Below are 23,432 nucleotides of genomic sequence, written 5' to 3'. Positions count from 1 at the left end.
GGGGCAGGAGCTGGAGGCCACTGGAGAAAGAGGGCATGTGAGGAAGAGTGTGGGCCCCCAGTTCTCATGGCTGCTGGTGGTGCTGGCAGAGGGGGAGCCCACGAGAGCTGGAGGCCCCCATCTCCATCCACCGGTGAGCACTTCCAGGGCGATGCAGGGTCCCTGGCAGCCTGCGGCTCACTGCAGGAGCGCGCCTTCTCTCCAGCTGCTGGGATGGGCCCGGGCATGGGCTTCTGAGCTGCCCAGGACCAACAGGGCTGTGCAGAGGGGGTGGTGAGTGGGCCGTGCTGGGGTCCCCGAATGGACAGCTTAAGTGCATTTCTATGGCCCTGGGGTGGGCAGTACCCCGGGTTGTTATGAGCACCTTGGTCCAGGAAGCTGAGCTCTCTGGCCCCCAGTCCCGGTCTGGCCAACAACTAGCCAGGCGGCCAAGGCCAGCTTCCTTCCCTTCTCTGGGCCTGCGTGGCCCATCGGCAAAATCAGAGGGTTGAGATCAACCTGTGCTTTTAAACGTTTTGGTCACAGCAGATTGCCTCAAACAAAATATGAAGTAAATGCCCCATGCATAATAAAACCAAAAACATCTCAAAGGGGGCACACAGCCCCCACCTCCCCTTCTCCAGATGGTCCCTGAGGCTTGTCCATGGGGCCCTAGGACAAGGAATGCATTTTAAAAACCACCAGACTCAATTCCAACTCACACTGTCCTGGCAAGGGATGGGTGGGAGGGTGAGGGCATAGGAGCACCTGGACCTGAAAATGGGCTGGAAATGCTTTTAACGATGGCGATGATCCACCCGAATCAAGAGTGACGGGGGCTAGGCATTCTGCTCAGTGCTTTACCGGATCATCGCGTTCCATCCTCACAAGGAGCCTGAATGTGCAGCTGGCCCTGGCCCGGGCCGGGGCGTGGTCCCCCCACCTTCAGCCACCTTGCCTCCGGTTCCAAGCCACAGAGAGCCACAGGGAGGTGGCATCAGGCAGCGAAAGGGAGGAGGCGGTGGGGATAGGACAGAAGGTAAGGTGCCACAGTTTGGAGCCTGACTCTGCCCTCCCAACTCACTGACACTCTGCGGCTGACTTAAAATCTCTGGAAGGCCACAGAGCATAGGGATTGGTGTAAAGATTAAGTGTGAAAAGTCAGGGGGCCTCCGTTCCAGAACTCTCCTTTCCTTTGGGGTCCGTGGGTAAGAGGAGGGAGCAGGCAGTGCTAGAGACCCCAGGGGGCTCGGCCTGCGGTGCTGCTGGCAGGAACCCTCCCCATTCCCCAGGCTCAGTGGGAGTGATAGGCTTTGCCTCTCCCGTGTAGGGGGGTGGCATACCCACCGCACCCAAGAGCTGAGATCCCTGAATTGGCCGCTGCAGGTGCTTGTCCCATTCTTCGAAATCCTCCAGCCTGCGCTTCTTCCCTAGTTCCCAGGCCAGGCAGGCTTGGGTTACGTGTACAGCACAGCTGTTTCAGCCCCAGAGGATTCCTTTGGGGCCCTGGGTGCTTCCACTGCCAGCACCCAGAGGCAGCAGGCAGGCCTGGGGTTGAGTCCTGTCACCCACTTGACCCTGGGCAAATCACCAAACCGCTCTTGAGTCTCAAGTTCCTCTTCTGCCAGTTGAGTAAGGAGCAGGGTAGTAAATGAGACCATTCACACAGAAGCAGCTGATGCAGCACCTGGCACACGGTAGTGAGCCCCCAACAGCATTAGTGCAGGTTATTGGCCAGGAGTAGCGTGGGGAAAAGGGCAGCTGTGAGGATTTAAGTTAGAAAAAAGGGAATCTGCTCCCAAGTTGGTGCAGTTTCTCAGACACACCAGGCACTCCTGCCTCAGGACCTTTGCATGTGCACTTATCGCTGCCTGGAATCCTTTTTTTAGGCATGTCTGTGAGTCACTCTCTTAAGAGTACCCTATTGAAAAACCAGCTGCCCCTCATCCCAACACAGGAGCATACACTGGCACGCCCTGTCTCCCTTCCCTGACTTATTTTTCTCCATTGCTCCTCTCACCATCTGATGTTATCATCTATTTCATGGGAGATTTTGGTTTTGTTCACTGCTGAATTCCCAGACCCTAGAAGAAGAGTGTCTGGCACATAGTAGGACCTTAATAAATGTGTGTGGAGTGAATGGAAGAGACCCTGGGGATGTTGTGCAGCAAGCCAGCCCTCTGGCTAGGCTTGGGTTGCGGTCCTTTAAGTTCTTCCTAAGGGGCCTGAGCTAACAGGGGCTCTCTGGATACAGAGTACAGATCAACCTGCTCATGGAAGGGAGACCAGGTGGACCTGCTCCCATGTGAGGATGGTCACTGCAATGAACACCTGGGTTCTGCAGTCAGACCAAGCCAGGTTTTGAGTTTTGACTCTGACACAACCTCAGCTATCTGTGAAATGGGATGGTTGGCTTAGACGATCTCTCATTTCCAACATGCATGACTCCATAGGCTTCGTCCTTGCTGGGCTGCCCCCACCCCTTCTCGTGGCTCCAGCACCCTTCACCTTTGGCCCTCTGCTCCCCACCCCCCCCTCAGGAAAATGGCCGACTGTGCCCAGCTACTGGAGGTGGATGACATGGTGCGCCTGGCAGTCCCTGACTCCAAGTGCGTCTACACCTACATCCAGGAGCTGTACCGCAGCCTCGTGCAGAAGGGACTGGTGAAGACAAAGAAGAAATGAGGAGCTGACGGTCTGACCAGTGGGCAGAGTGTTCAGCTGACTGGCCCAGGGCCCGGAGGGCAGCTCACTTCAGCTCCAGGGAGGGAGCAGAACTGGGGCTCAGGGAAGGGCCAGCGGCAGCAGTCTTAACTGCATTAAAAGTACTTTTGTAAAAATCCTGTCTGCCCTTCAGTGCTCCCTCCACACCCTGCGAGAAAGCTGGCTCAGTCTGGGGTTATACATCTTGGCTGCGCGAGTTGGTTTCCTTGGCCACCAGCTGGCTCAGTCTTAACAACCGTGCAAGGCATTCGGGCAGGGACAATAGCCCAGTGGTCAGAAGTTCAGACACTGGAGTCAGATCTCGGTTGTACCATTACCCAGTTGTGTAACTGGGGGCAATCAGTTAACCTCTCTGAGGCTCAGTTTACAGCTCCAGCCTCAGGGAGGTGTTGTGAGGATTAAACAAGATAGTGAAATAATAAATGGTAGCCAGAAATGAAAACAAACCTGGCAAGTCAAGCTGTCGGTGCCACTTTCCCCAGTCCCATTTTCCACGTCTCCCACACTGGGGAATTCCAGGGCAGAAGCTGGTCTAGAAGATTCTCAAAAATCTCACCCAAACTGGGCTAGCGGGACTTGGAAGGATTCCCTTGAGTTGGAGATATTCCACAGTCTGTCTCCTTAAAAGTCCAAGGCTTTCAACTACATTATAAACAACTGCCACCAGAAGATTCTTCCTTCAGATTAAATGAATTCCTCCAACTGGGGCCAAACTTTTAGCTTGCTTTTGTTTTTGTTACTCCTTCGTTGAACCCCTGAGCTGATGTTAATTTCCTACTAACAATCCTGTCTGACTTTTATCAGTCATTTGGAGCATGTGTGCTGATAAGGAATGCTCAGGAAGAAACAAACAAACCAGCCTGGCACAGTGAAGGAGGTGTAGACTCTGCACTGCCTGGTGGTGTGGACCCAGGCAATCCACTGTCCTTCAACTGCCTCATCTATACAATGAGGACCTTTGGAAAGCCCCTCTGGCCAATCATGGCCCATCGCATCCATTATGGCCAGCTTTCCCCCACAGCATTTGGGGTTGTGTGAGCTTGAGACCAGGCGAGCCAAGGGAAGCAGGGTCATCCTTTTGTCAGGGGACAGCTAAATCCCCAGCCTTCCCTCCTCCTGATGAACCCACCCATGCCCTCAATGAGACTCAGCTGACTCCAGAATCATCTGTGGCTTTAATGGCTGTGTGGCACATGGATTTTATGGCTCTCCCTGGACTGGATGCTGGACGGGACACTCCTCACAGCCTGACGTCGGCCCCCAGAAACTAGCAACCGAAGGGGTTAACAAGTGGTTTTTGAACTATGCAGTCAGCTTTCCTGGACAGCAGTTTGATTCTTCAGTTTCAGCTTCATCAGTGGAAAAGGAAAGATTTAGCACCGGAATCTGTACTTGTCTATCAGTAGTTTAGCCGATTTCGATCACTCAATCAACAAATCACTCCATTGTAAATGATGATTCCCCCCAGGTGTCCTGCCTTCTACCCATACTCCCCCTGCTCCCCAGCCCTGTGTGATACCAGCATTCCCCCAGCCCATCACAGAGCTTTGGAGGGTAGGCCAGTAGCTCTGCAAACTGAAACGCCCCTGGCTTGGAAGTGGGGAGGGGCACGGGTGAACCAGGGTTCTGGGGCTGCAAACCACTACTGCCCCAGAGATGCCCTCGGGGGGAGGTCTCTTTAGGCACGTGCATATCATGTACGCATGTGCACAACGGGGCAAGTGCTTCACAGACACCCTGAAGCTCACCCAAGGACCGCCCCGAATCCTTGCTTTCTGGGTTAAGAACTTCTGAGTTGAGAAGGATGGTGGGAAGACAGTGACTCCACATACCACACACACATCTGCACCCCTCCCCCCATACACACAGAGTAATAACTACCAAAGTAGGAAAAATGGTCAGGGAATGGGCCGCAAAGGGGCTCTGGCCTCCAGTCCATGAGGAGTGCCATGGGCCACACCGAGAGGACCTAGCCCAGGGAGGGGCGGGAACCAGAGCTAGGAGGGCCGGTCCAGTCCAAAGCGGAGGGTGAACTCTTCAGCAGTCCTGTGGAACAGCTCCGGGTTTTGTGTCAGCTGGTCAGCAAGTTCCACACGCAGGGGCTGCCCCAGCTCCGGTTTATTCACCAGCACGTTGAGTGCCTCCAGCACTGGGGAGAGAGACCAGACCAGGACGTCAGGGCAGAGGGAGGATGCACCCACGCCCGGGCCCCTGGGAAACTCCATCCACACTCCTTGGAGAGCCCCCAGGAAGGTTCCATCTCATAGGACAGCTCCGCCACCAAATCAAACGCCCCTCCCATTACTTGGCTGTTGATGCCCAAAGCCGGGGTTATACCTGTGGTTTTCAAACTGTGGTTTCAGAGAAGCTGCCCATGACAGGCAGGTGGTGAGATAACTGGGGTTTCTGGTTCCCACTCCCGTTTCAGCAAGAATGGCTGTTTTTCTCTGTTTTATACTCAGATTCCTAATAAATGTTTATTTGGGGAAAAGGGTTCTGGGGCTTAAGATCACAAACCACTACTGGTCCACGGCTCTTCATCTTTCACAGATGCCTGTGGGGACCAGCTCCCCAGACACGTACAAACACGCATGTGCACAAACATTTTAAGAGTTTGAGACACCCTAAAGCTCATCCAAGGATAACCCCACCCCAAGTTCCTGGGTTAAGGACTTCTGAGCTAAGAGGACATTGTGGAAAGATGGTAGAGTAGGAAGCTCCAGGAATTAAACTGGCAGGAGCTACCTGAATCAACTATTTTGGAACTCTGGAGTCTAGCAGAATACTGTGCATCATCCAGAGAAGACCTGAATGGAGAGGCTGGTAAATTGAGGTAAATTATTGGTGAATTTCACCCTCCATGCAGAGCTCCCACCCCCTACCTGCCATCCTCCAGCCCTGCGGCAGGCAGCAGTTGGGACTGAAGCCTGGGCTCCTGGTGCAGCTTGCAGGTACCAGGGTGGGCTATAAGGACCGATACCTCCAAAATCTGGGGGTGTATACATGGATCAGGGATCAATGCTTTTGATCAGCTACTTTAATCACTGGGGGGGCTGACTCTGAGGATTACTGTTGTTCCAACCCACCTCAGGCAAATGTGGCAGAGAAATCTTAAAGAGGAAGGTATTTATTTATTTATTACCTCTTTCCTCTTTCCATTCCCCGTTTGGATACAAAGTAAGTTTGGAAACGTCACACATTGATGGCTCCAGACATCAAACACACAGGCACACAACCTAGCAATCTCAGAAGAGCAGGAGAGCTAGATTTTCAGAGTTATATAACAATGCCCAGGTCTCAACAAAAAAATTCAAAACACACAAAGAAACAGGGAAGCATGGCCCACTCAAAGGACAAAAAGAATTTGCCAGAAACCATCCCTGAGGAAGCTCATGAATTGGAACTCTTAGTTAAAGACTTTATCAACTGATCTATAAGCTAAAGGTATCCATATACCAAGAACTAAGTAAAACAAGGGAAATGTTGTCTGAACAAAATAGATAGAAATTATAAAAAGGAACCAAACAAACTTTGGAGCTGTAAAGTGCAGTACTTGAAATGAAAAACTCATCTGAATAGACAGGAGGATCAGTGAACTTGAAGAAAAAACAGCTGAAATTATCCAGTTAAGGAGTGGAATGGAAAAATAATGAAGAAAATGAACAGAGCTGAGGGATCTTTGGGACACCATCAAGCACACCAACAAATACAGCACTGGAGTCCCAGAAGAACAAGAGAGAGAAAAGGACAGAAAACGTATTTGAAGAAGTAAAGGTAAAAAACTTCCCAAATCAGGTGAAAGACATGATTGTACTCATCCAAGAAGCTCAGAGAACTCCAAACAGGACAGTCTCTAAAAGATAAACTCCAAGACAATTATAGTTTATAGTGAAATTGTCGAAATCCAAAGACAAAGAGAGAGATTTTGAAAGCAGCAAGAGAGAAGTGATTTGTCACATACAAGGGATCTCCAATAAGATTAACAGTGGATTTTTCATCAGAAACAAAGAAGTCCAGAAGACACTGGAATGGTAGAAAGTCCTTAAGAAAAACAAACTGTTAACCAAGAATTCCGTATCTGGTAAAAATATCCTTCAAGTGCAGCAGAGACCAACTGAGGTTGTGCAATTGACAGGGAACCTCTCTCCACATCAGAGGTCCCCAGGATTGAATCTGGTGAATCCTAGAGGAGAAAGAGTAGAAGAGAAGACAAAAAGAGAAATAGATACATGGGAAGCAGATTTGGCTCAATGGATAGAGCGTCTGCCTACCACATGGGAGGTCCAGGGTTCAAACCCAGCACTTCTTGACCCATGTGGTAAGTTGGCCCATGCACAGTACTAATGCACACAAGGAGTGCTGTGCCACACAGGGGTGTCCCTCACATAGGGGAGCCCCATGTGCAAGGAGTGCATCCCACAAGGAGAGCCACCCTGTGCAAAAAAAGTGCAGCCTGCCCAGGAGAGCACCACATACAAGAAGAACTGACACAGCAAGATGATGCAACAAAAAGAGACACAGATTCCCAGTGCCACTGACAAGAATACAAGCAGACATAGAAGAACACACAGTGAATGGACACAGAGAGCAGACAACTGGGGGCGGGGAAGGGGAGAGAAATAAATAATAAATAAATCTTAAAAAAAAAAAAAGAAATAGATACAGAAGACCACACAGCGAATGGACACAGCCAAAACAACAGGACGGGGGAGGGGAAGGAAGAGGGGGAGGGGAAGGGGGAGGGGAAGAGGGGGGAGGGGGGAAATGGAGGGGGAAAATTTTTAATGAAGGAGAAATTAAGACATTTACAGATAAACAAAAGCCAAAGAGTTCATTACCAGAAGACCTGCTCTACGAGAAATGCTAAAGGGAGTGAATTTTTTTACTGAGTTTTATTTCAGGCTGAAATAAAAGGCCACTAAATAGTAACTCAAAGCCAGAAGAAGAAATAAAAAACAGTGGTAAAGGTAATTACCTGTGTAAATATAAAATCCTGTATTATGGTACTTTTGGTTTGTAACTGCTTCCCCCGCCCCATGTGACTTAACAGGCAAATGTGGAAAACAACATTTTAAATCTATGTTAATGGGCATAAAGATGTAATCTGAGATAATAATACTATAAAGGAGGGAAGTGGACTTGGCCCAATGGTTAGGGCGTCCGCCTACCACATGGGAGGTCTGCAGTTCAAATCCTGGGCCTCCTTGACCCGTGTGAAGCTGGGCCATGAGCAGTGCTGATGTGCACAAGGAGTGCCCTACCACGCAGGGGTGTCCCCCGCATAGAGGAGCCCCGCATGCAAGGAGTGCGTCCTGTAAGGAGAGCCGCCCAGTGTGAAAGAAAGTGCAGCCTGCCCAAGAATGGCGCCGCACACACGGGGAGCTAACACAACAAGATGACACAACAAAAAGAAAACACAGATTCCCGGTGCCGCTGATCAGGATAGAAGTAGTCACAGAAGAACACATAGTGAATGGACACAGGAGCAGACAACTGGGGGGAGAGGGGGAGGAAGGGGAGAGAAAAAAAATACTATAAAGGAGGAGGGATGGAGAGATATAGGAGTGGAGAGTTTGTACACTACTAAAACTGGGCTGGCACTGGTCCAAGTAACTTATTATTTTAAGATGTTAACTGTAGTTACAAAGGTAACCACTAAGAAAAGTAATTTAAAAATATACAGGAAAAGAAAGAAGGGAATCAGAATAGCACAGTACAAAAAAGCAACTAAATACTATACAAAAAGGGAAGTAATGGAGTAATTGAGGAACAAAAACATACAAGACATACAGAAAACTAACAGCTAAGTGGCAGAAGCAAACCCTTCCTTCTTAGTTATTTGGTTAATTGTCAATAGATTAAACTCCCCTATTAAAAAGCAGAGACTGATAGAATGGTTGAAAAAGCATGACCCATCTATATGCTGTGTGCAAGAGACTCATTTCAGGTACAAAGACACAAAGAAATTGAAAGTAAATGGGTGGAAAAAGATATTCCATGCAAACAGTAATCAAGAGAAAGCTAGAGTGGCTATATTATTGTCAGACAAAATAGACTTTAAATTTTAAAAAATTACAAGAGACAAAGAAGGATATTATATACTGTTGAAAGATTCAACCAGGCAAGGAGATACAATGATTATAAACATGTATGTACCTCACAACAGAGCCCCAAAATATATGAAGCAAAATTGACAAAAATGAAGGGAGAAATAGATAGTTCCACAATAATAGCTGGAGACTTTGCTATACCCCTTTGAATAATTGTTAGAACAACTAAACAGAAGATCAATAAGGAAACAGAGAACTTGAACAATGAAATTAACCAATTGAACCTCATATTGTAGGATACTCCACCCAACAATAGCAGAATATACATTCTTGCCATGTACACATGGAATATTTTCCAGGAGAGACCATACCTTAGACCACAAATCAAACATTTTCCAGGAGAGACCATATGTTAGACCACAAATCAAACCTGGATACATTTTAAAATATTGAAATCATACAAAGTATCTTCTTGGGCCACAATGGAATAAAGCTAGAAATCAAGAACAGAAGGAAAACTGGAAAAGTTATCAATATGTGGAAATTAAACAACCAATGGATCAACAAAGAAATCACAGGGGAAATTAGGAAATACCTTGAGACGAATGAAAATGAAAACATAAAAAACTAAAAGTTGTGAGATGCAGTGATGGAAGTGCTCAGAGGTAACTTACAGCTTTAAATGCCCACATTAAAAAAGAAAAAAGATCATAAATCAAAACACCTAAAGAAACTAGAACAAGGACAGCAAACTAACCCCAAATTTGGTATTAAGAAGGGAATAGAAAAGATTTGAGCGGAGATAAATGAAATAGAGAATGGAAAAACAATAGAGAGAATAAACAAAATCAAGGGTTGGGTTTTTTTTTAAAGATCAATAAAATCAACAAACCTTTGGCCAGACTGACAAAGAAAACGACATAAATATTAAAATCAGGAATGAAAGTGAAGGCATGCTACAATGTGGGTGAAACTTGCAGACATCTTATTGAATGAAATAAGAAAGACATAAAAGGGCAAATATTATATAATCTTTCTTATATAAATAAATTCAGAAAGCAGAAGAGAAGTTACCAAGGATAAGGGGAGGGGGGAATGGAGAGTTACTGCCAAATGAGTATGCATTGGGTTTGGGATGATAAAAATAGTCTGGAAATAAATAGTGGTGAAAGTTTCACAGTATTGTCAATATACTCAATGTCAAAGAATTGGTTAGAATGATTTTGTTATGTGTATTTTTAAAACAATGAAAAATAAATTAATTTAAAAAATAAAAGAACTGAGCTGGCCTAGAGGCAGGATAGATAGATTAGCTAAACCTATAGGCTCTAGAGTTATGCTGTCCTGTACAACATAAGAGCCACCTGTGACCATCTAAGCTGAAACTGAAAATTAAAATGAAATACAATGAAAAATTCAGTTCCACATTTTGCCTCAAGAGACGAGTGACTATGGCATTGGACACTGGAACTACAGAGCATAAAGTTCTGTTGGATAGCACTGTCCTAGAGTCAGCCAAGCCTGGCTTCAAATCCCAGCTCTGCCACTTGCCAGCTGTGTGACTTTAGGCAATTGTGTCATCTCTAATATGCCTCAAGTGTCCTCAGATATAAAACAGGGTTAATGACACCACTACCTCATAGGTTTGCCAGGGGAGATTCAGTGGAGTCACTGAGTGAAGCTCTTAGCAATCTGAAAGCGCTCCTTTAAGGGATGGTTATTATCATTATGTGGTCAATCCTCTTGTACTGGCTGGAATAGTGTCTCTCCAAATTCATGTCCACCTAGAACCTCTGCATGTGACCTTGTTTGGAAAGAGGGTTTTTGCAGATATCATTAGTTAAGTTCAGATGAGGTCAAAATGGATTAAGATGGACCCAAAGCCAATGACTGGTGCCCTCTTAAGAGGGAAATCTGGACACAAAGACACAGCACAGAAGAAAAACAGTCATGTGAAAGAGAGGCAGGGCTGGAGTTATACTGGCCCAAGTCAAGGACCACCGGGGGCTACCAGAAGTTGGAAAAGGCAAAAAAGGGTCATCTCCGAGAGGCTTCAGAGGGAGCATGGCCCTGCCAACACCTTGATTACAGACTTCTGGCCTCCAGAACTGCATGAGAATAAATTCTTTGGTTTCAAGCCGCCCAGTTTATGGTAATTTGTTATAGCAACCCTAGGAAACTAATACACTGCTGGTCACCAAGGCCCAGAAAGAACAGGACTTGCTCAAGGACCACAAATGGAGCAGCAGGTCTTCTTATCTCAAGCCCTTTCCTTTGATAGCCAAGCCACCCCTCTCTCCCGCAAACCATGGCAAAGTCCCCCTGTCACCACTGCCCAGAGGTAGGAGCAGGTCAGCCACGATCTCAGGAGTCATCCTGTCTATCTGATGGCAGCCTCAGCTGAGACCTGCAGTTTCTGTCTCCTCTTTCTGGACTTTCCTCACCTCAAATCAGTAACCCCTGTCCAGTCTTGATCCCTGCCCAGCCCCACCTTGGTAGGTCTTGGTGCAAGGCTTCCAATTCTCGTTGCTGATAATGGGCAGGCAGACCTGTCCGTTCTCATCCACATTGGGGTGGTAGATCTTGGTTATGAATTTCACCGTGGGGGGCTTGAATGGATAATCCGCAGGGAAGCTGATGCACAGGTCGAAGGCCTTCAGGTTGTAGGGTGGTTGGTCCTGTGGAGAGAGAAGGGGTCAGGCTTTACTTGGAGGCATGGCTGCTCTGAGAAGACTGTTTTCCTCCTAGGGCTCTCCTCTGGTTTTCCTCTCCTGGCCTCCACCCCAGGGTCCCAGGCATCCTCTGCTCCACTCCTGGGAAAAATCACAGGTGTACAGATGGGGTCTGAATTCATTCAGCAACTGACCACAGAAGTGGAGAAGGGTGGGATCGCAAAAGAACACAGGAATGGGAGTCAGAACATCTGGTCCTGGCTTTTGCTGCATAACCATGGGCAAGCTGCCTCCCTTCTCTGAGCCTCAGTTTCCTCATTTGAAAAATGGGGAAAGTTCACAAGACAAACACTAAGGACCATCCCAGCTTTAAAATCTTTATGAGAGTTATGGAAGAGGAGAAGGAGGAAACATCCTCTTGATGGAAGATGTTAACAAGTATAGGAGAACATTGTCACTGGGGTGGTGAAGAGATAAAATGAGCAGTCATGAGAACTTAGGGGCTGGAATGGCTGAGGGGTTGGGAGCTCCTGGGAGCTAGCAGAAGACCCCCAGATTTAGAAGACTAAAGATTTTCCTGAGCACCTACTCTGTGCCACCCTGTGCTAAGGGGCTGGCATGCATTAGCTCATGAAGCAGAGTACAGGAGTTTACACAGACTCTGGAGCCAGCCGCATAGCCAGCCTCGTAGTGGCTGAGCCAGCTCTGCCACCCAGTAGTTGTGTGGCCCTGGGCAAGGAGCCAAACCTCTCTGTGCTTCAGTATGAGGATAATAATGGGCTTACTTCCTCACGGGGCTTATGTGATGTTTAAGCAAGTTAATTTATTACAAAGGCTTAGCGCCAAGAACTGACACACACATATGTACGATAGCTATTAGAAGCATTAAAAATGCTCACAATTACTAGCATCTCTGTTTTCAGATGAGGAAACTCAAGCTCAATGTATGTGAGTAACTTGCCCCAGGACACAAAGCCTGAAAGGGGCAGTGCTGGGATGGATACCCAGTGCTGTTGCCTCAACATCTTTACACATGACCATTACTCTTTAGTCCTGGAAGGCAGGAACCCCAGAACCTGAGTGAACCCAACGCAGAGCACAGGGGCCTATAGGCATTCCAAAACTCCAAGTCCTTTCAGAACCACCTTTGTTGAGAGGATGGGGAAAGGATAACCAGAATCACACAAGTAGTCAAGCACTGAGTCAAAATTTTAACAGTTTTCTTCCTTAGCAGGGGGCAAAATGGAAGACACTGTGTTCTTGGGTGTGTCTAAGAAATGAAGCAACTCCTTGGCAGAGAAGGAAACCATCTCAGCTTTTATGGTCTCAAAAAATAAGATAAAGGGAAACGGACTTTGGCCCAGTGGTTAGGGCGTCCGTCTACCATATGGGAGGTCCGCGGTTCAAACCCCGGGCCTCCTCGACCCGTGTGCAGCTGGCCATGCGCAGTGCTGATGCGCGCAAGGAGTGCCGCGCCACACAAGGGTGTCCCCCGCGTGGGGGAGCCCCACGCGCAAGGAGTGCGCCCCTGAGGAAAGCCGCCCTGCGTGAAAAGAAAGTGCAGCCTGCCCAGGAATGGCGCCGCCCACACTTCCTGTGCCGCTGACGACAACAGAAGCAGACAAAGAAACAAGACGCAACAAATAGACACCAAGAACAGACAACCAGGGGAGGGGGGGAAATTAAATAAATAAATAAATCTTTAAAAATAAATAAATAAATAAGATAAAGAAGAGCAGAACTGGCTCAAGTGGTTGAGTGCCTCTTCCCACGTGAGAGGTCCCAGGTTCAGTTCCCAGTGCCTCTGAAAAAAAAAAAAAACACCAAAACAAGCAAACAAATTAAAAACCCAATTCAGGGGATGCATATTTGGTTCAACTGATAAACTGTCTGCCTACCACATGGGAGGTCCAGGGTTCAAACTCAGGGCCTCCTGACCCGTGTGATGAGCTGGTCCACATGCAGTGTTGATGGGTGCAAGGAGTTCCGTGCCATGCAGGGGTGTCCCCCGCATAGGGGAGCCCCATGCACAAGGAGTGCACCCCATAAGGAGAGCTGCCCGGTGTGAAAAAAGTGCAGCCTGCCCAGGAGTGGTGCCGCACACACGGAGAGCTGACGCGGCAAGATTACTCAACAAAAAGAGACACAGATTCCTAGTGCCACTGATAAGAATGCAAGCAGACATAGAACACACAGCGAATGGACACAGAGAGCAGACAACGTGTGGGGGGCGGGGGAAGGGGAGAGAAATAAATAAATAATACATCTTTAAAAAAAAAAAACTCAGAGGAGCCTATGTGGCTCAGTGGTTGAGTGCCAGCTTCCCACATACAAGGTCCCAGGTTCAATCCCCAGTTCCCCCCCCCCCCCAAAAAAAAAGATAAGGCCGGGATCCATTCATGGAGATGAGGCCAAGGGCTGAAGCCTCAGAAAAAGATGGGGCATGTCTGTGTGTGCCAGTCTACAGAGGCCACTTGCAGAGCTTCCCAGGTCTTAACTGAGGAAGAAAGTAACAGAATGAAAGTGCTGAGAGCTAGAGGATCCATCCCAGCTCTGCCATGGCCTGGCTTTGAGCACATCATTCTGCCTCTCCTGGGCTCAGTTTCCTCATCTGTAAAATGAAGATGTTGGATCCAACAGGGGGCTTCATACTGCCCCTTAGGGACTGCTGAAAAAGTTCTAGTTCCTTCTAAGTTCTGAATTATGTAACAGTTTGCTATTAAAAAAAATAAAAATAAAAAACCATCTATCTTTCATGAAGTGGCTCAGAGAGAAAACTCTGGAGTAAACTGAAATCCAGTCCAGCGCCTCATGCTGGGACCTTGGACAAGTGAGGATTCCATATAACCACAAAGAGGAATTCTCAATAAACATGAACTCTTGCTATTAGCTTCAAAGGGTCCATCCAGTTGTAAACTTCTATGGCCATCACGAGACAAGGGGAGTTAATCGAACATGAGCCTGAGGGGGAAGTTGTCTGCTCAGACCTTTCCTTGTTCTCCTTCCCCTGACAGCTGACCACCCCTCCTCTATGGCTTCACTGGGCACCCTTGGATCCCACTGGTTGGTTATTCTGTCAAGTTTTGGCCTCCCAGCCCTAGGATTCTTCCCAATAAGCATGCTTCTTCAGGACCTGTTTGGCTGAAAGGTCTTTGGCTAGTCCTGGGGCACACCTCCTCATGTCAGTCACTCCAATCCTTGGGGGCCTTCTGATTTCATTCTATTTCCTAAACGTGACCTTTCCTAGATTTTCCTTCTGACCTGCTCCTCCCCGCTTCATGTTCATCATCTCAAAACTGTTCTCCCTGGAAATCTAATCATTCCCTGGAGTTCCTTCTAGAATCTTTTTCCCATGACACCAAGGGCCAGAGAAGGTATCCTCAGTCCAAGACAGGTAAGTGAGCTCTTCAACCCAGCAGCCCAAGGAACTTGATAGAAGGTTCAAATGTTGACTCGACTCAAGCACATTATCAACTCTTACTCCATTTCTCTGGACTACACATCAGTTGAATGAGAAGAGATGGCACAAACTAGGCTACCTGCATTGTTAGTAAGACGTCCAAATTCTAAATAATAAGATATACTGTTCCCTTCACATTCCAAACAGCTCTGATTAACTGAAAGTTCATATGTTTTCACTTTTTATTTCCAAGTAACCAAAGGCCTATAGATGAATCTCTCAAGGAAATTATCTTCATTCCTAATAAATTAATGACAAAATAGAGATCTTGATCTCTGATAAGTTCCTTGGAATATGACTTTCAAATGGAGATTTTTCTCAAAATTGTATCAAAAAATAAAGTAAGAAAACTCAAGAATAGAGATGAATTATGTTTGTTGTCATAAGGAATAAAAATTTTCAGAAATATAGTCTTTAAAATAAAACAAGTAAGACTAAATATTGTTAAGATGTCAAATGATATAAAAATTCAATGCAATCTCAATCAAAATTTCAACAGCCTTCTTGGCAGATACGGAAAAGTCAATCACCAAATTAATCTGGGAGGGTAAGGGGCCCCAATAGCCAAAACTATCTTGAAAAAGAACAAATCTGGAGGACTCACATTTCCCAATTTTCTGTAGCTTTATTACAAAGCTACAGTAATCAAAATAGCATCATACTAGCTAAAGGACAGACTCATAGACCAATGGAATTGAACTGAAGTTTCAAAAATCAACCCTCTTGGCATTCCGTGTCTTCACTGTTTCATCAGTCTTGCAGTAGTACTCTTGAAATGATGTATATTAGGGAACAACTGGAGCCCAGCTAGACTACACAGGATTCCAAACGAATGATTCTAGGCTCAGCAGAGCATATCAGGATGGATTGTCAGAGTGTTCCATGGAACAGAACATAGTGGTACCTGGGCCATTAATATCTGCGGTCAACGTGTTATTTTGAGGCATTTTCAAAATACTGCTTACTAATTGATTTTGGCCTAGATATGTGATTAAAACCTTCTTTAGGAAAATTAGTGGGGGAGTTGTACACAAGCTATACATTCAGCAAGTACCTACAATTATAAGATATGTGTGTAACCATAAGTGTTTAGCTGTAGATCTGAATAGAGATTTTATAATTCAAACTTGTTCAACTACCTTGATTGTTTAAAAATAACAATTAAAATTTCAAATGTTAATCTTGTACTTGATGTTATCTTTAAGTATAAACATTGAAAGCATTTACAAAATAGTCTTTGAGCTTTGGAGAAGACCTCTCAAAACTCGAAAATAAAACCAAAAAACCTCAGCAAAAAATTTTTGTAAATATAGCTTTTATTTTTGGCTTACCTTCAATGAAAAAGCCCTCATGCCACCAACACATTTTTTTTTAACTCAGCACAGAATCAATAGCACTTGATGATTAGTTTTCTAGACACTTGCTGAATAATTTATATTGCTTTTTTAAAAAAAGAACTGAGATCTATTTTGATCACTTTATTCCTTTTTAAAGCAGCAATATCCCCTCACAAATTTTCATAAAAACCTAAAATACATGAGTAGTCCCAAGTGTCTTTTATTTATACTTGTTCTAAGTGTTTGTCTAATTAAAAATTTTCATAACTATGTGCACTTTTAAAGAGAAATAAAATTTAAATAAAGATAAGGGGAAATAAGCATGGTTTTATCAAAACAATCACTTACAAAGAGATAATACATTTAGTAGCCAGGGAGCACTACTGTTTAAAATCTCAGTGCCTTTACTTGTAGATCATTAAAAGACGGTTAGTAGTTTCTCCTACAAGTAGAGACTGATAGACTGATTGTCTACAGGTTTACGGCAATAAACCACCAAAAAAAAAATGTTTTTTAAAAGATTTTTAATAAAAAAGACAAAGTCTACATTAAATCAGGAAATCAATAAATCTGAGTTATACAAGCTTTCAAATACTTAAAATAAAAACCAACCCTCACACATATGGCCAACTGACTTTTGACAAGGGTGTGAAGTCTAACTGGTGGGGAAAGTATAGTCTCTTCAACTATGATACCAGGAGAACTGGATAGCCATATGCAAAAAAAAAAAGAAGAAGAAGGTGGACTCTTACCTCACATCAAATACAAAAATTAATTCAAAATAGATCAAAGACCTAAATATAGGAAACAACACTGTAAAGCTCCTAGAAAAAAATAGAGAGAAACATCTTCAGGATATACTAGGCAATGGGTTCTTAAGACTATGCCAAAAGCACAAGCAACAAAGAAAAAAGTGATAAATGGGACTTCATCAAAATTAAAAACTTTTGTCCATCAAAGGACTTTATCAAGAAAGTAAAAAAACAACCTACAGAATGGGAGAAAATGTTTGGAGACCATATATACAATAAGCGTTAATATCCAGAATACATGAAGAACTCCTACAACTCAACAACAAACAGACCAATTAAAAATAAGTGAAAGACTTGAAAAATATATATATATACACAAATTCCAATAAACAACTGAAAAGATGCTCAACATCATTAGCTATTAGGGAAAGGCAAATCAAAACCTCAGTGAGATACCATTTCACACCTACTACAATGGCCATTATTAAAAACATGGAGAATAACAAGTGCTGACAAGGATATGGAGAAATAGGAACATTTGTATGTTGTAGGTGGGAATGTAAAATGGTGCAGCCACTGTGGAAAACAGTTTGGTGATTCCTCAAAAGTTAAATATAGAATTACCACATGACCCAGCAATTCAACTTCTGGGTATATATACAAAAGAATGGAAAGCATGGACTCAAACAGATATTGGCACACCGACATTAAAAGAGGCATATTCATACTTGCCAGAAGGTAGAAGCAACCCAAGTGTCTATCAACCCATGAATGGATGAAATGTAGTATATATATTCAATGGAATATTATTTGGCTATAAAAAGGAATAAAGTTCTGATGCATGCTCCAACATGGATGAGCCCTGAAGACATCATGTTGATTGAAATAAGTCAGACACAAAAGTACAAAATTGTATGATTTCACTTACATGAAACAAGCAGAATATGCAAATTCACAAAGTCAGAAACTAGAATACAGGTTACCAGAGGCTGAGTGAGTGGGGAATGGGGAATTAATGTTTAATTGGTACAGAGTTTTTGTTTGGGGTGATGGAAAAGTTTTATGGATGATGGTGATATAGGCACAACTGTGTGAGGCAAATACACCACTGAATTGTGTATTTGAAATATCACTGAATTGTGTATTTGAAAGTAGATAAAATGGGAAATTTTAGGTTGTATATAAGTTACCAGAAAACAAACAAACAAAAAAACCACAAAGGACTGTACAACACAGAGTGAACCTTAATGTAATGTAGACTGTGGGCTACAATTAATAGTGTAATTATAGTAACACTGTTCCAGCAATTGTAATAAAGTTACCACACTAATACAAAAATGTTAATAATAGAGAAAACTGAATGTGAGAGGAGGGTATATGAAAAGTACTTTCTATAAGATTTTTCTGTAAATCTACAACTGCTCTAATAAAAAAAAAGTTATTGAATGATAAAAAAAACGATTAACTATCCTTGTTCTTAGGAATTATACATGGAAATACTACGTGTATGTATGCAATCTACTCTCAAATGCTCAGAAAATAGATAGATAGACCGATGGGTAAAAAGATAGGTTGGTATGGGAAATGTGCCAAATGTTAAAATTGGTGGGTATGGGTATCTGGACATAGGTAGGCTGTAGTTCTCTTTATTGGGTTCATATTATTTTTGCAGCTGTCCAGCAAGTTTGAAATTACTTCAAGATAAATTATATTTTTTTAAAAAGAAAAAATACATTTTAGGTTTTGGGGAGCAAATTCTATCAACTGTGGGAACTTGGAGGTTTCCCCTTACCTGTTGACAAAGGGAGTTTTTCTTTTCCTTTTTTTCTTTTCTCTTTTTATGCTGTTTGTCTGCTGAAGGGGTGACTGCTGGTGGGCTTGGTGGCTGGGCTTGATGGCTACATGGTGGAGGAAAGTACTGTCCACCGATGCTAACGGCCTTCAGCCTCTTCAGCAGTCTACCTGGACCTCAGAAGCTATCCATCCAGATGGAGACCCCTCCACCAACGATCATTTCCAGCAAAGGCAGGGACAATTCTTGTCCAGTCCCCTGGCCCAAGCCTCCCCCAATCCCAAACTGCAATCCCACAGACACTCACGGGCAGGAGAAGTGCATGCCACACCAGGACATTGGCGTCATCGCTGAAGAGGTTCCGCAGGTACCGGGGAGGTGCCCTCTGGAGATCCTCCAACTCCTGCGGGGGGCACAGTGAGTGGGCAGTTGGCCTGTCTTCCCTGGCCCCAGCAGCAGCAAGCTGTTCCAAGTGCAGAGTAGGACAGAGCAGAGGGCAGAAGCCCACCAAGCCAGAGCCCCATTTAATGAGCACTTAGTAGGCATCAGACATGCTGCTAAGTGCCTTAAGAGAATTATCTGATTTTAGCCTCAGCACAACTCTGCAGGTATGAGGGACAAAGAAGACCCAGATCACTTCTCCCAGATACTAAAACTTGAGAGAAAACTCTCTTAAGAACCTTTTCTCCTAAAATCAAGGTACTTAACCTGTATCCTTGTGTTGGTTTGAGTCTTTTATGTGGACCCCAGAAAATTCTTAAATTGAACCTATAGTGAACCTTGAATTAAATCAGTTAAGGGCTATTTAATTAGATCACTTCAGTAGGGCATGACCCAGGACGGGTCTTGATCCTCTTCCTTTTGTCCTTTATAAACAGAGGAATAAAAAGTCGCAGCAACAGAGAAAAGCCTTCAGGAGGTGAAATCAACAAACCCGGGAGAGAGAAACACCATAGATGAAGCAGCCCAAAGTAGAACTAGCAACAAGGCCGAAGGAGGGGGGAGAGATGAGTTCACACCGCCATGCGCCTTGCCACATGTCAGGCCTCCAGGATTGCCAGCAGCCAACCTTCGGGGAGAGAGCTTTGCCTGATGCCTTGATTTGGACATTTTCTCAGTCTTAAAACTGTAAGCCTTCAACCTGATAAATTCCCATTATAAAAGCCAACCCATTTCTGGTATATTACTCCCAGCAGCCTTTAGCAAACTGAAACTGTCCTCTTGCCCTCGTCCTAGAAAGCCACTAGGCCCTAATCTCCTTTCTCCTCCCTTCCAGAGGTATCTGCTGAGTGCTCACAGGACAAGAGTTGTTCAGTGCTCATGGCAGAGCAGGTGGCAAAAACATCGCCCCATCCCTGCCACTCCACCCGACCAGGGCTGGGGAAGGAAAACAACTCAGGTAGACCAGAGTAGAGAACTCTGCATGCCAAACAAAGAAACACAGAGGCAAGGAGAGATTCACTCTCCCAGAAATGTGACCCAATCACCTGGACATCACTGAATTCTCAACCGCCATTTACCGAGCATCCTCGATTGATACCTGTCTAAAACAGAGCCCAGCCCTTAAGAACTTCAATGGAGTAATGAAGGAAACAGGAATGCAATTATGTGTGGATACATAAAGGGGAGGGAGAGGTCAGGGGAGCAGGAGGTGTCACAGAGGCTGCAGGCTGTGAGGCGGGCCATGTAGATTAAATAGGAGTCCATCATGCAGAGAAGGGGCAGGACCCAAAGGCAGAGGGCCCAGTGAGGGCAAATGTGTACAGGACATCCCATGGAAGGTTAATAGCTATTACAGGAAAAGGGCTCCATGGCCAAGTAAGTTTGGGAAACACTGACCTAAACCAGTCTCTTTATTGCAAAGCCTTTTATATGTTATCACGGGTCTTGAACCTCCAAGACATGAACCCATAGCATGCAATACGTCTTAAACATATTTAACCAAGGAATCTTTTTGGGGTCTGTCCTATGCAACTACAAAACCTTTTTTTAAAAAAAGATAAAAATATATTCATGGTCAGGTCATATTCCTCTGGTATACCTAGTGGTTGTAAACCAGCAGTTTACAACAAAAATTTTTTTACCCCACAGAGGACATTTGCCAATGTCTGGAGGCATTTTTGTTCATCGTAATGGGATGTGGGGGCTGCTGCAACCGGCATCCTGTGTGTAGAGGACAGGAAGCCTGCTAAACATCCTAAATGCACAGGAGGGTCTCCCCCCATGAGGAATTATTTGGCCCAAATGTCAATAGTGATAAGACTGAGAAATCCTGGTTTACACAAGGCAGAGAGCTCCCAAACCCAGCCCAGAGTTAGGAGGGATCCTTTAACCCTGTGCTCCACCTGAACTTTCTCTGTCCCCCTCCCTCCCAACAGATAAACATACCCTGCCCCCTTCCTCCTATCTCTCAATCATCCTGCATCTCTTCATACCAACAAACTGCTCCTGGCGCCTTCTATACAGAAGCCACTGATCTTTTACCCCAAACTAGAAGGAGGATCTGCTACTACAAGTCCTGGTTCCAGTGTCATCTGTGACTCCTTGGCAAGAATGAAGGTCAAGATGGAACGGAGAAGCCCTGGAATGGACACTTTCCTGACTTTACTACAACTGGGAACATTTAGGACTTTATGTATTTTATAAATGAGTTCTGCCAAAATTTTCCCAAAGCTTGGAGATGGTGAAACCAAGCTATAATGCACAGTTCTTTCCTGGGGCTTGTTAGGAAATCACCTGACTTAAAGAAATAGAAATTGAAAGTACGGAAGTCACTGAAAAAGCCTGCAGTCTGGCTCAACTCCAGCCCTACCACTTCCTTACTAGTGATGCTGGACAAAAGACTTCCTCTCTCTGAGCCTTATTTCCATATCTGCAAAGCCAGGGTACTATTACTTATCCTATGTGGTTGCCACAAGAATTAGTGCAATAAATACTGGCTCCCATCTCTTTGCCACTTGGCTGAAAGAACCTCCAGCCAACTTGCAGATTTCAGTTCTTCCTGGCTGAGCCTGCTCTGGGTACAGCATCTTCTTCTCCAAGGATAAGAGAAGCCGGTACCTACCTGTACGCCCCTCAAGCCTGTCCCTCTCCTCTGCAGACTGGACGGACACTTCTGAGAGACTCAAAGCCTGCGGGGTGATGGGGGTGCCAGACCCTCTTCACAAGGATTGCGTTTCCTCCCCCATCTATCTCCATCTCCTGATTACACATCCCGGATTTTTCCACCTCATGGGGGAACCCCACTTCGTCCTTCCAGACCGCGTCTCAAATTGCGTCCCTGATTAGAATGAAAGCTCTCCAAGAACAGGGATTTTTGTCTGCCTTGTTCATCTCTGCCTCCCTACCTCGCAGAAGAGGGCCAGCACATAGTAGGCACTCAACATTTGTGGAACGAATGACTGAATGCATACCACCATCTCCTGGAGGCCTTCGAGGTCCCTCTGGCATCTTTTCCTCCCAGGAACGCCCAAGAAACTTTGCCCGGGACTCCTAGTTAGCACCCCAGGCTTCCCTGGACTTTAGTAAGGTCGACAGCAATCCAAGGGGCAGGCCATGGGCTAGTCCAAGGGAAGGACCGAGCCCCTTTTTATTTCTGTCCACAGTGCTCCCTCTCCTCCGCCATACCAGGAAGAGGCCAAGGAACCACCTCTGCCTGCACCTGGCACGCACGCAACTGTTTCCTCAAGTTTCTGGCAGAAGTGAAACTGAAACCAGCTTGGGGGAGCCTGCTGTGGGCTCGGCACCCCACCCCCACCCCCGGCTGGGCCGAGCTCCAGAAGCCAGCGACACCCCCGTCCCGCATGACCACCACCCCCAAGCCTCAGCTCCGGCCGCTTCTCGCAGATCCTCTCCTCCTCTGGGGAGGGAGGCGCGGATGACAGAGATTCAGGCAGAGCCCGGGTACCCAGACCAACAAACGCGCTGCGAGAGCCAGGGAAGGGATAGAGAGAGGGAGGAGGGCAGGAGGAGGGCGAGGGACGCGCTGGGAACGGGATCATCCCGCTCGCCGTTACCTTCGCCACCCGCTTGCTCGCCGTCATCTCGGGGCCGAGTGTGGGGCACCCGCGGTCACCAGCCAGAAGTCTCACAGGCCGGAGGTCTAGACGCGCCCCGCCCGGGGGAACTCCACCTCCGCGAGCCCCGCCCACGAGCCGCCCCCGGGCGCCGGCGCGGAGGCGGTGTAGACCCGCTGCCCCGGGCTCCGCGGAAACCTAGGAGGCCGCGGAGGGGAGGCCCCGGCCCTGGTGCTGTGGGCTGGGATTCCGGGATCTCATGCTCTTAGCCGGGAAACACTAGCGGGCCACGGAGCGCGCGGCGGAGCCTGATCCCTGGGTCCCGCTGGGGGGCGCTGTGCACCGGGCAGCGCGCGCCGGGGCGCAGGGCGTGGGTCCGCCCATCCGGGTTCTGGTCCCAGCTCTGCTGCGGGACCTCGCACCGGGAGCTCCTGTCTCTCCGTCAAGCCTCTCCGCCATCCCAAATACATTCTCGCTCTAAGTAAATAGAAGGTGCTTGCTGTGCGGTCCAGCTCCGCGACAGGTCCCCAGACGGCCCCCACCAGCAGACCTCCGCGCTAAGCCCCTCCTCTAGCGAATTCCCGGAGCCCCCTGGACAAGTCTCTTCCCTTGTCGGAGCCCAGTGCCTCGTCCCTAAAAGTGGGTGGCGG

The 23,432-nt window shown here is 46.4% G+C and overlaps 2 protein-coding genes across 3 annotated transcripts in view; one reads left to right on the top strand and one right to left on the bottom strand.

Moving 5' to 3' along the window:
- SMTNL1 (smoothelin like 1) overlaps positions 1-4,571 on the top strand; it is a 10,977-nt gene extending 6,406 nt beyond the window's left edge. Inside the window, exon 8 of the mRNA XM_058305414.2 lies at positions 2,520-4,571. Coding sequence (XP_058161397.1) covers positions 2,520-2,664 — 145 coding nt within the window. The 3' untranslated portion in view covers positions 2,665-4,571. The remainder of the gene's footprint in view (positions 1-2,519) is intronic.
- Positions 3,860-23,265, bottom strand: UBE2L6 (ubiquitin conjugating enzyme E2 L6). Of its 2 annotated transcripts, XM_071218004.1 has the most exons (5): positions 22,783-22,912; positions 19,074-19,169; positions 18,767-18,872; positions 11,245-11,431; positions 4,567-4,852 (listed from the first exon to the last, which is right to left on the bottom strand). In XM_071218004.1, exons 2-5 carry the CDS (start codon positions 19,112-19,114, stop codon positions 4,701-4,703), a joined length of 486 nt encoding a protein of 161 aa, XP_071074105.1. In that variant the 5' UTR covers positions 19,115-19,169; positions 22,783-22,912; the 3' UTR covers positions 4,567-4,700. The 2 variants fall into 2 exon arrangements, with proteins under 2 accessions (XP_004471087.1, XP_071074105.1); XM_004471030.5 differs by lacking the exon at positions 18,767-18,872 and having other exon boundaries at positions 3,860-4,852; positions 22,783-23,265.
- Between the last annotated feature and the right edge of the window lie 167 nt (positions 23,266-23,432).

Source organism: Dasypus novemcinctus, chromosome 10 (genome assembly GCF_030445035.2).
Source record: "Dasypus novemcinctus isolate mDasNov1 chromosome 10, mDasNov1.1.hap2, whole genome shotgun sequence".
Taxonomy (NCBI): Eukaryota; Metazoa; Chordata; class Mammalia; order Cingulata; family Dasypodidae; genus Dasypus; species Dasypus novemcinctus.
This window is presented reverse-complemented; position numbering and strand designations above follow the sequence as displayed.

Bases quoted from the DNA above. Each gene is read 5' to 3' on its own strand.
- UBE2L6 (XM_071218004.1), bottom strand. From the start codon at position 19,114: ATGACGCCAATGTCCTGGTGTGGCATGCACTTCTCCTGCCC. The intron at 18,873-19,073 runs GTGAGTGTCTGT...TCCACCATGTAG, and splicing joins GGCATGCACTTCTCCTGCCC to CCATCAAGCCCAGCCACCAA. The intron at 11,432-18,766 runs GTAAGGGGAAAC...CTCTCTCCACAG, and splicing joins AAAACTCCCTTTGTCAACAG to GACCAACCACCCTACAACCT.